The 12,847-nt window shown below is 39.6% G+C and overlaps 1 protein-coding gene across 1 annotated transcript in view; it reads left to right on the forward strand.

Moving 5' to 3' along the window:
* The window catches only part of MYO7A (myosin VIIA), a 1,588,820-nt gene that overhangs the window by 301,954 nt on the left and 1,274,019 nt on the right, over window positions 1-12,847 (forward strand). The window contains exon 8 of the mRNA XM_044073349.1: window positions 9,238-9,351. Within this exon, the coding sequence (XP_043929284.1) occupies window positions 9,238-9,351 (114 nt within the window). The remainder of the gene's footprint in view (window positions 1-9,237; window positions 9,352-12,847) is intronic.

The raw sequence follows: 12,847 nt of genomic DNA on the forward strand, positions 1-12,847 counted from the left end.
ATTCATCAGATGCCTTTGTCCTTCAGGGCAGACAACTGTAACAGTTACCCACTCCAAGTCAGTTGCATAATGTTAAAAACATGGAACAGGAAGCACCATCGTTCTGTAATCTACGAGATACTTTATGCCCTGAAGTCATTGCACCATGTGCCATCCATGTGACCTCCCTCTCCATGCACAGAGAGGCCTATGGGTACTTCATGTCCAATCTCCCCCAGGATGCTGTCATGTTAAAGTGCCTCTAGCCCATGGCTTCCCTATACCAAGAGAGACACAGAGAGGTGAAGTGGCCCTTGGCTTTGTAATGGCCAGCTTGAAATGACAGTGTTGCTTGACAAATGCTAGAAATTAGCAGGTAAAGTAGAAAGTATGTGAACAGTCACTTGGTTTATGAAGAAAGAAATATGCTGAGATGTTGTGCAACAATGATGAGACTTGCTGGTAGAAGAAAGGCTGCTAGAAACATTCAGAGAATGGTGGTTTTTAGGGTACTTTTGTTTCCAAATTTCATCCCAAACCATGGTGGTCTACTGGTTACTCTGAATTATCCATATGCATATTATAGTTACCCTTGTCATTTTGTCCTGGGTAATAATTAAAAAGAATTAGAGATAGAACAGTTCACTTGTCTGTTTAGCTGATGAACACATTAAAGTCTGTTTAGCTTAAAGAAGTTGACAGGTAGAAGGGGGAAGACTGCAAATTAATTATCAGAATTATTTTCTTTTTTCAGAAAATGATTAGATAAGGAATTAAAATTAATTTAGAAATGTTAAGGGAGGAACTGAAAACAATTTGTTTTGTCATATTTTTCTTTTAGTCATCAGTGAATGACTTCCTGCAGTGGTTCAATTTCATTTGCACATGAGAAGAATGTGTGTTATAGGAGACTTCTTTTTGCTCACAGAAACTAGTATAACTAATTTGTTTCTTGTGCCTAATTAGTTCATTTCACAACTAAGAAAGACACTAGCCTTTGTGCGACTTAATTCATAAAAGCATGACAACTAATAAATAAATGCATTCATTTTCAGCTGCATGTTTAGGGGTATAGAAAACAGTTGCATTAACCAACAGACTGAAGGAATAACTCAGATCAGCAAGCAGAAACTGTATATACTAGACATGACATAGTCATATGATGGTTGCTATACAAGTACTACATGCTATGAAAATGCCATCTGTGATGCAACTCCACAAAGATAAAGCTAAGTAGGCTAAAGAAAAGGGTTGAACTATTTCATCACAGAATGCCTCTCCACAATCTATTGGTCTGTTTTCTGCATAGTTTCAGGATTAAAAACAGAACCTGGGAAATGGTTGATAATTACACTAATGGAGGACAGTTATGATAACAACTTGCACTGCTTTAAATTTAGGCCTATAATTATTCAGTTTTGGACCTGATTAACACTTTTAATTTGGCAGGCTAGAATAGCAGTCTTAATACTTTAATGCATTTGTATAACCATGCATATCTTTGTTTATTTATTAATGGTAGTCAGTTCGTTTTTTCTTAGGACTAAAAGTTAATGTTTACTGAAAGTATGCAAGTTGATTTTCACATCTGGGAGGGTAACAGAGATAAGAAAAGAACAAGCTGTATTACAGATATTTTATGAAGATTTTTATAAAGCAGATGAATGTAGAAACCAAGGAAAGGCACAAATGGGAATATTTATGAAAAACTCAATTATGCAAAGGATAGAGGAAGATGAGGATCCAAAGAGATGATATAAAAACAGTAATGTGTAATCAGTCAGGGCTGCAGAAATGGACATTTGGAAGTTGAGAATGAAAAACATGATAACATTCTGGAAGGTTTTATCTAAAATTATTTTAAAATGAGGGTACCAAGATCTTAAAATAAAGCTGTGGTGGCTGGTGGCTATAATACCCAAAGAAGATAAAAAAAAAAATCTCCAGACCGAACTCCATATAGACCTATTAAAAGTTAAGCCACAATTATAAAATATTTATGTCTATGGTAACTAAGAGAATGTCAAAGGTGTTGCTAAAATTGATATATATGGATCAATGTGTTATTTTGGAGATGAGGCAAATGTTTGATAATGGTAATACAAGAATGATGATCCAGAGAGAAGATTAATTTAAGGAAACACCTCGATTTTTGGTGTTTTTTTTTTGCAGAGAAAACATTCAAAAGGGTAAACTAAGTTTTTATAAGTAGAGTAATGGAAGCATTTGTATTCCCTCACAGAATAATAGGGTTAATTAGAGACATATATGAAGGGTCAGGGGCAATACTTAAAATGGTAGGGATGCTCTCTAACAAGCTGTGCTTTAACAGAGAGACAAGGTAGGGGGTGCTCTCTTTTCCCCTTTTTATTTGCTTTATATCAAGAGTCCCTGGAAAATAAAAAAAGGAACTCACAAATTCAAGGATATAAATGGAATGGTAATTAAGAAAAGTTAGCTTTATTTGCAGATAATATTACTCTGTACTTGAAAGATCCAGAAAAGGACATTTTGGTGTTATAGAACATTCTGAGACAGTTTCAGATTTTTTCTTGATATAAAATTGATGAAGATAAAACAGAGGCTATAGTGATAAACTATGTACTTACCCATGCATTTGTTCTGCAATAATCATATTTATGGGGACATGATAAAAGGAAAAACTTAGTAGTATGGATTAAAAGAATTATGTTATGGTAGCTAACGATATGCAGGAAGAGACTAAAGAAAAGATAATACAAAAACTGTGAAACTGGAATTTCTTGATTATGGATATGGTTAGTAAAATACAAGCAGTGACAATGTTTTTAGTCCCTTAATTTTATATATCTATCTATAAATATATATATATATATATATATATATATATATATATATATATATATATATGTATATGGGTCAGGCATATTTTTATTAAATAAAGTAGGATATCTGGATAACTATGAATAGAGTTGAGGAATGTATTTAGGATGGAAATAGGGAAAGCATTAAGGGGGATAAATTGTTCCTCCCCATAAAACAGGGTGGTTTAGGACTACTTCATAGGTTCATAGGTTCATGGGTTCATACTAGGCTATCTGCCCTAGGGCATTTATAAGGCTAGCCAGAATGTGTTTGGCTTTCGCCACCCATTTTAAATTTATTTTGCTATGCCCTTTTTCGAGGTTAGTATACTGTGCCTCTATCTAACAGTGACACAGAAGTGATACCCAGGGTAAACCTACGATCTCCCATCCACTCATCAAGATTCCTCTTGAAGAGAGTCAATGAGGGACTCTGCCTAACCTGGACTGGGATTTTATTCCAGAGTGAAGGGAGCCTCTGGGTTATGAATCTGTCCCTCCAGCATGTCCTATTTATTTCAGTGCTGAGGTTCAAGTCTCTTGAGCGTAGCTCGATGGGATTTGGATTTTCTGAGGTGCAGCATGTCCATTAATTCCGGGTTGGACATGGCTTTATACGTCAGGCACAGATCGCCTCTGAACAGGCAGTATGCCACTGAGTAGAGCTGGAGTTTCTTTAACCGGGCAGCATATGGCATCTGTTTGAGCCCTTTGATCCTCTTGGTGAGGTACATTTGGGGTCTTTCCAGTTGCTGCAGGTGTCTGGTAAGGTACATCCCAAAAGGGGCATTGTACTCAATTATGGGCCTGATGAGGGATGAGTAAAGAGGCACGATGACCTCCCCTGATCTAGATGTGAATCCCTTCATGATTAGGTGGGCTATATAAAATGTTTTTCTAACTACTTTGGCCATGTGATTGTCAAATGAGAGATTGCTATCAACTTGGGTCCCCAGGTCCCTAATTACTTCTTCTGTACTTAATGGATTTCCACCTATGTGGTAATTTGTGGGCACTTTGTTTTGCCAAAGGGGATGACTATACACTTTTTGGCATTTAGCTTGAGGCCATGGCTCTGGCACCAGTTGTCTGTTTCTATGAGGCCCTTTTGGAGGATGCTTGTGTCGGCTGGAGAGTCAATTATGGCGCCCAGTTTGCAGTCATCTGCGAACTTGGTCAGCCACAGTCCTTCCGTGTTGGCCTGTACCTCCGAGAAATATATACCGAACAAGAGAGGTCCCAGGACTGAGCCTTGTGGGTCACCACTTGTAACTGGTTTGGAGTCTGACATGGCTCCAGCAATTCTAACCATGTGGGTTCTGTCCTTGAGCCAGTTTGCAATCCATCTAGTGACATAGGGGTTTATATTTAAGCTGGTGAGCTTATCTATAATGCCCGAGTGGGGTATTGTATCGAAGGCTTTTGCGAGGTCCAGGTAGGCTGTGTGGACCACCTTCCCTCGTCAATGGCCTTGGTGACTGTTTCAAAGAAATCAACCAGGTTTAAGAGGCAGGATCTGCCCTTAACAAAGCCGAACTGGGTAGGATCCAGTGTTTGTAGGTCCCCAATATCTTTATTTATGAGGTCCATGATGATCCTTTCCATAGCTTTGCAGACCAAGCTAGTCAGGCTTATGGGGCGATAGTTTCCAGGATCCGTTGAGGCACCACCTTTATGGAGAGGGACCACTGTTGCTGTACGCCACTCTTTGGGCACATATCCTGTAGTAAGGCTGAGATTGAACAGTAGTTTTATGTTTGGGTTTAGCTCTTCTTTGAGTTCATGTAGGATGCAGCCCGGGACACCATCTGGTCCCATTGATGCTGTGTCTTTTGCTTTGGAGAGGGCGGCTCTTACCTGAGCATCTGAGATGTCAGGGGCAGCACTCTGCTGGGATAGATATTTGCCCTTTGGTGGGGAGGGGAGAAGTTTGCGCTGAACCTGTCAGCTAGGATGTTGGCAATGTCTGTGGGTTCGTGTATTTTTGTCATTTTGGACTAATTCTGAGCATATCTGGGAATTACCACCCAGGTTCCTAACATAACTAAAGAAAGCCTTGTGATTATCCTTAGTGTCCTGTGCAATTTTTCTCTCAAGCTGGCCTTAGACAATTTTATGTGTGCCCGTAGTTTTTTGCTAATACTGATCAGTGATGCCTTCCCTTTTTGGGATTTTGCTTTATCATTTAGTAGCTTCCTCCTTCTATTGTATAGTTTGTTTATGGCTGTGGTCCACCAGACAGGACGTCTGCCTTTGGAGGATTGGGTCTTGGTTTTATTTGGGATCGCATGATCCATGCATTCCTGAAGGTGTTCATAGAATGCGTTTATAAAGGATTCTGCGGTCTGGGCCGTATTTTCCACAGGCCCGGGGGCTTTGAAGGATTCCACCTCAGTTTTGAGGAGTGTAACATTTGCTTTAGAGAAGTTTTTCACTGTGGTTTTCTGGGCAGGGGGTGGGGTCGGGATGTGAATATCCAGTGAGATTAGTTTATGGTCTGATCTTACCAGTGAGGGATACACTTCTGGTCTGGAGCATAGAGTCCCCATGTTGGTGATGATCAGGTCCAGTATGTTTTCCCCTCTTGTGGGAGTGGTAACAAGTTGTTCCATAGCATTTGAGTTTATAAATTCTAGGAACCTTTGGGCTAGGGTGTTGGAGCTAGAGTAACGCTCCCAGTCTATGTTTGGGTAGTTGAAGTCGCCCAATATAATGGTGTTTGGAGAGACCTTCATATTTTCCAGTGTTCTCAGGAAGGCCGAGTGGGGTTCCTGGGTTTGGGAGGGTGGTCTGTAGCAGGCTATAAACTGGAAGGCAGTTTTACCCACTGTTAGTTGCACATGGATAGTCTCTGATGCTTCGTGCTTTGCCACCAACCTGGAGGTGTGGGTATCTTTGATGAATATCGACACTCCCCTCCTTTTGTGGTTTGGTCCAAGTTTTGGGGCGAAAAGCATGGTATGAGGTATAACCTGGTAGTGCTGGGGTGCTCTCAGGAGCCCTGAACCAGGTTTCTGTTACTGCACAGATATCAATGTTCTCCATGCTAAGGAGAGTTTCGAAAAGTGCATCTTAAGGTTTAGACTTCTGGCGTTGAGTAGCATTACTCTTAGTTTCTTATCCCTTGTGATACCTATGGAGGTGGGTTTGTCTTTTGAGCCTTGCCTAAAAAAGGCACTATGGGGGTAGCAAGAGCCTTTGCCAATATCCGAAAGCCCAGGGGTGACAGGTGCAAGCCGTCCCTAGCGAAGCATCGTGGCTTGTCGAGCATATCATCCCAAGCTGACAGGCATTGGATCCCCTTTGAATGACACCAGTACTTAAGCCAATTGTTGAAATTGATCATCTTGTCTTCATATTGTGGCATCATTCTTGGTGAGGGTAAGATGCTACTCAAGGTTAGGGTCATACCGGCCTGGGCTACATTTGAAGGGGTACTTTAGAGCTACATAATTAAGGCATATATATATATATTTATATATATACATGTATAAGGTTTACCATCACAATGTCGAGGTGCACATCTGCGATGGCACATGTGCGAAAGGATGTTTTCAGTGCTTCGTATCAGTGAACCAAAAGATACTGAAGACACAAAAGAGTGAATGCCAGTGTGATCGCACTACAGTAGGGATCGGGATATGTACCCCTTCCTTCACTGTAGTGCATCCTTGGAGTTAGTATATATAATTAGTGGGGGTGTGGGGGGGTGCAGGGGAGCTTGCCCCCCTACAAAACGTGTTTTGAATGGCACCGGATGTTGACAAGGGTTCAAAAAAATATCAACAATTCGATTTCGAATTGTTGACATTTTTTTAATTCATTCCTGTGATCGTTCGCTAAAGTAAATTTCAACAATGTTTTTTGAGTAAGTCATTACTCGCACACAACATTTTTAAAATTGTGATGGTAAACCAATCAAATCAGGATGTAATGAGAGAGTACAATTTTTTGAATAGAGGTCCTTAAGGAGAATAATAACAACCATACAGAATATTATAATCATAAAAAATCTGAAAGTATTCTAAGAATTAAGGCAACATGGGAATGGTGAAATGAGATTTTGCCAATAAGAATGACTGCAAGTAGGGATATAGAAAATAGGCAAGATGGGGCTGGAATTTATTTGGAAAATTTGGAAAAGGAACCAATGTATTGAGCGCAAATAACTATAATTTGAAAGGTAATAGAGAGAGGTGATGCCAATGTGAAGTTTGGACTGTAAGTTAGAGATTGTCTTCCTTGGTATAGACAAAGAAAAGAGTGAAAAAACAGCTGTTATAGAGTTTTTATTGAATCTATTACAGAGAGTGTTAGAATGGACAGTTATGATGGCATATAAAATACTGCATGATAACTGTAAGAATCAATCAGAGGATGTTAGAAAAGGAGGAGAGACTGGAAAACAGTTTACAAAGGAGACTGGGTGAAAATTTGATTTGATTTTTGCTTGGAAGTGTTTGTATAAGTATTTTATACCCCTAGCAGACTTCAAAGAGGTTTTCCTCAAATAGATAGTAAATGCTGGAGGTGTGATAAGAAAGAGAGAGGTAACTGGGAATATATTTTTGGAAGCTTATCAGGATGGCAGATTTTAAAAGTTCATTACAGAGTACTTTGTTAGAAACATGAGGGAAACACATGGTTTTAACTAAGTAAATGATTATTTTGAGCGAGGATACAGGATCTGAATTGTCTAGATGCAGTAAGTCCTTATTAAGTTTAAATCTATTGGCTGTCAAAAAAGCAATTAGTAGGAAATGGAAATCATAATCTAAATGAACTGTAATTGAAGTGCTATATATTGTAAATGAGTTAAAAGAACTAAAAGTGGGCTCTTTAGAAAAACAAAGGGACAAATTATTCAGGAGGAGGAGTGAGGGTTGCAGGAAGGTAGAAACTCAGCAAACCGATGTAATTCCAAAGTGAAACATAATTGTTAGAAAGAAAATATATATGCGAACTGCATGAGAATAATAATAAATGTCCTTGCAGTTTGTTGTCTTTTCTTTTGATGTATGTGTACCTCTGTCATTTAATAAACTGTGATTTCATAAAAATGTTTAAAAAAGCAAGGATACAAGTGCTAGCAAGAAGAGGGTCTATATTACATCATTGAAGGGGCTGTTCATCGAGCACCCTTTCATGATACATAATAATCAAAATACCAAAACCCCGAATGGCCACATAAGCAAATTTTTTCCCAGTGGAAAAATCACTTTCCCAACACCAAAAAAAAAAAAAAAAAAATTGCAGACCCTACAAAGTGGGGGGCTTCGTTCTCCCCACCCCCTAACTAAATATACCAACTCCGAGATTGCACTACATTGGAGGAAAGGGCAAATCCCCAATGACAGCCAAGTGATTTTTTTTCCCCTAGGAAATAATTTGCTTATGTGACCATTCGGTGTATGTGTCGATGAAAGGGCGTTTGATGAACAGACCCTTCAATGATGTAATATAGACCCCAAGAAGACTAGATGAGATTCTGTTGAGAATAATATAGGAGGGGCAGAATGTTGATTGCATGTATGCATGCCTGTATGCCTGTATGTATGTATGTATGTATGTATGTATGTATTTATTTATTTATTTTTGAATGAAACAGTACAGAAATGAATTGCTGGGCTCTAATAGATTTTATGGACAAAGAAGAGCAAAAGAGGGAAACACAGCAGGGATTGACTTTTTTACATAAAAAAGGCCTCTGAGAGATACTGTAGGAAAGACAAATGTGAAAAAATGTCCATAGGGCTGATAAAAGCAGTTTACAATGAGCAGGAAATCAAAGTAATGGTAAATGGAGGAGTTTCCAAAGCATTGTAAGTAGGAAGGAGGGCCAGACAATGGTTTCTATTCTCTCCAGGGGTCTTCACACTACTCATAGAACAGCTGGCAATTGAAGTGAGGCAAAATCAGCACAAATAGGAGGAAAACAGGAGTACAGTTAGGGTTCCTAATGTGCTTGTTTATGTTGGAGACAATTGGGATAACCATAGAGGAAATAGTGCCAGTTTTTGCAAAGTTTGAAAGGGCCTCAGGACTTAGAAGCAATCAAAAAAAAAGAACAGTGGTGGTCAGGATAGGAGAAGGAATGGTAGTAGTGGGACTGATTCAGGAGAGGGAATAACCCAAATATCTGGGAGTATATGTATGGCACACATTAAGTAATACAGTACAAAAGAAGATGGAGAAAGGAAGAGAGAAAATACAGGTATACTATAGAGGGGATGACATAAGATATACCCAGCTAGGTAGAATCAAATTGATGAGAATGTTTCTTTTTCCAGTTATAGTTGTATGTACTAATAAACCTACCGGAAAAATACCCAAACTGTAATCTAATATAATGTCAGTGATATAGTTCAGGTGCTGGTGCAAAGTCATGCTGTCTCTTTTGTTTCCTCTTCTCTAGGCATCAGATGAACGTAACTATCACATCTTTTACTGCATGCTGAACGGAATGCCTCCAGAACAGAAGAATAACCTGAGCCTTGGAAAGGCTTCCGATTATAATTATCTCACCACGGTAAGAAAATAATGCAGCCGTTAAACCAGATCATCTAATTTACAATAATAATAAAGAAACGGAAACAGCAGGAACCTGGTTTCCAGTTGTTCTCAATCTGTGACCACCGCTAACTGAACATTTCAATAGATTAATTGAGACAATAACTTAGAGATGCAACATGTATGCAACCTTAGAAAATGATTATTCCTTTTTCTGGCCTTCTATCTCTATGTAGTACATATAGACACTTTGTCTAGTGTGAAAAACTGCGTCTTTTGTTATTGTAAAGGGGGTGAGGACCTTAAAATATGCATTTTTCTCATTCTGGGATTTTGAAAACAAAATGATAGCTGTCCTAACTCTTTTGTTTCTTCTTTGGCTGGCTTGAGGGCATACCTCTCAACTATAAAGATTTTCGCAGACTGTTCAGATTTTTGCCTCATATTTTTGGTCTGTTCCTCATAAAATGTGTGTTTTTTTTTTTTGGCAAATCATTGAAGACTGAAGTCACTAAATAATATTAAATAATGACAGCATTTGAGTTTCAGACTTTATATCCTTCAGAAAATACATAATAATTCAAAACCTGTTATTGTAGCAACTTTCTAAGTTCATAGGAGCAATATTTAAACTCTGTCCCTATTTTTGAGCATTTGTCCCCCCATTCTTTCTGACTTTGTACAGATTTTTTGCACTGAGAGGTTGAGAGGTATGCTTGAATGTTTTTTCTTTCTTTTGTGTCTTATGTTCAACTGTTGTGTGGATGTATATGCCACTGAGTAATTACTTTATTTCTGCTGCCTGCTTTCTAAAGTGAAAATGCTGTGTCTTAAAACTATGCATTCACAGGCAATGCAAACAGAGTAGTAATTGTTATTTGACAGGGCAGTATCTTAGAATTATTATTTTTTATTTTTTTCCTTCACCAGGATATTGACTGATGGCTCCATTACCAATAATTAAAAGGACTATTTGTTATGATGCCACAGGAGACAAGCACTTTCAGGTTGATTTGGAACTCTGTGACCCATTCATTTCCACCCAGGAGTCCTAGACAGATCTCTGTTTCCTAGTTGGCTGGTATGTAGCTGGCGGGCCTGCTGTTTCTTGGAGGGCCATCAATTTTCCGGTTTGGGATCATCCTTTCCTCCCTGCTGGTTCTTCCAGTCCCATGATTACAGTCCCCTGAGGGGAAGCCTACCTTTACACATGAGATTTCCCTTGGCTTATGCTAAGTACTGTAACTGGTCAGGCTCGGCTGTTCCATTCTCCACTAGGTAACACCTAGTGCTTCTTATAGATGTCACACTGTGTGGTGAGCTAAGAGGTCTTCTTCCCTCCAGGATGGGTCAGCTGAATGGCCACTTACTACTATCCTCCCCAGACAGCTCCTGTGGGTGCCTGAGCAGCTAATCAAACATAGGTCACATAAGGCATAGTAAGGGCTTTATCCCACTACACCACAGAGCTGGTAAAAAAAAAATCTTAGAATTTTTGGCACGTGGTATATTTTGGTGCGCTGCTTTAATGCTAATGATGTAGCTATGGTAATTAGTGGTAATTAGTGGTAATTAGTGGGATGCATGGCTACAACCTTGTTCCTAGAGAAATCAGTTTGAATATAATCTCATAGATGTTAGAAACAATTTCTGTCTATGTTATTTATTAATTTGCTAATGTTATAATATGTCAAAACTGGTGAAATATCTGCCAGAACTGAAGAAATACATCCACAGAGGCTTATTTTCAAGACTGTCTGTGCTTAGACTTAGAGAAGTACATTTCTCAGTTGAAATACAGTTCAGATATGCCTTCTTCAAATTTTTTCACTGCAAAGCAACTTTGTGAGAACTGGAAGCTTTGTGTGAACAAATCTGATGTATTCCCCACTGCAAGTGAATTTACTGAAATGTCTGAAAGAGAGTCAGCGTGTTCTTAAGTCGTTTAACTGTTCTACTCTTCCTGATGAAAAGAAAAAACAAAAAACATGAACACTTAGAGAAAAACAAATGGTAATTATTTCAAACCCAGAAACATTTGCCATTTATGTAGCATTTGTTTCTCCAAGAGTTCAAAGTCCTACTGAAATTTAGATGCTTGTTACTGACCTGAAGAATAGAGGTAAAGACTGAATTTGGTGGGTTACATGACAGCTGCTATGTGTAAAAAAATATAATGTTCATCCCAGCCTTGTACAATAAAGAGATGAATCCCTGACTATATTCCAGATGACCCATGTTGCGTTAGCAGAATGTACATGTGCAGGACCAGCCACCAGAGGACGAGCTTAGCCACCAACACCAGCTCGGTCATCTTCAGGGGGACACTGCTAGTCCTGAGGCATTGGCATCACCTACTGGTGGCTGTGTGTATCACCCACTTGTAGTTGCCAATACGGCTCATGCTGCTTCAGGCAGAGTCCTTCCTCCTGAGTTGAGGAACAGAGATAGCTCAGGTACTGTGCAGAACTATAGCAATGATATCTTCCATGACTTTGCTGATTTACTCACAAGCTTAGAAAATGAGATGGGATGATACCACATATTATACAGTGAAACTCCACAAAGGGGGTGCCACCACAGACCCCGGGAACTACCGCCCTATTAGCGTGGTGAGCCTGGTCTGCAAGGCCATAGAACGCATCATCCTAGACCTTATAAACAAAGACATAGGTAACCTCCAAACTCTGGACTCCACTCAGTTTGGGTTTGTAAAAGGTAGATCACGCCTACTAAACCTGATTGACTTCTTCAAAGCAGTCACCAGAGCCGTAGATGAAGGTAAGGTGGTGCACACAGCCTATCTTGACCTCGCCAAGGCTTTCAACACCATCCCCCACTCTGGTATTATAGATAAACTCATTGGACTAGGCATAAATCCCTATGTCACAAGATGGGTGGCCAACTGGCTCACTGACAGAACCCACACAGTGAAAGTAGCCAACTCCAAATCCGACCTCAGACCAGTGACAAGCAGAGTACCACAGGGTTCGGTCCTGGGTTCTCTCCTGTTCAGTATTTACTTCTCTGAAGTCCAGGCTAATACAGCTGGTCTCTGGCTAACAAAATTCACAGATGACTGCAAACTAGGAGCCATAATCAATTCACCTAAGGATGTGGACATTCTACAAAGAGGCCTCACTGAGACTGATGCTTGGTGTCAAAGTCATGGCTTAAAGCTCAATGCCAGAAAGTGCATTGTCATCCCCTTTGGGAAAAATACTGTACTCATGAACTACCACATAGTCGGTAGCCTACTAAACACCAAATGTATGACAAGAGACCTTGGGACACAGGTGGATAGTAGCCTCTCCTTTGATAATCATGTCACCACAGTAGTCAGGAAGTCCTTCTACCTGGCAAACCTCATCACAAAGGGGTTCTCCTCCAGGAAAAGAGAGGTGATTGTTCCTCTCTACTCATCCCTTATTAGACCCATCATAGAGTACAGCACCCTGTTTGGCATGTACCTCGCAAGACATCTGCAACAGCTGGAAAGGCCACAGAAATACCTC

This window comes from Protopterus annectens, chromosome 5.part1, assembly GCF_019279795.1.
Source record: "Protopterus annectens isolate FY-2018-M chromosome 5.part1, PAN1.0, whole genome shotgun sequence".
NCBI classification, from domain to species: Eukaryota; Metazoa; Chordata; order Ceratodontiformes; family Protopteridae; genus Protopterus; species Protopterus annectens.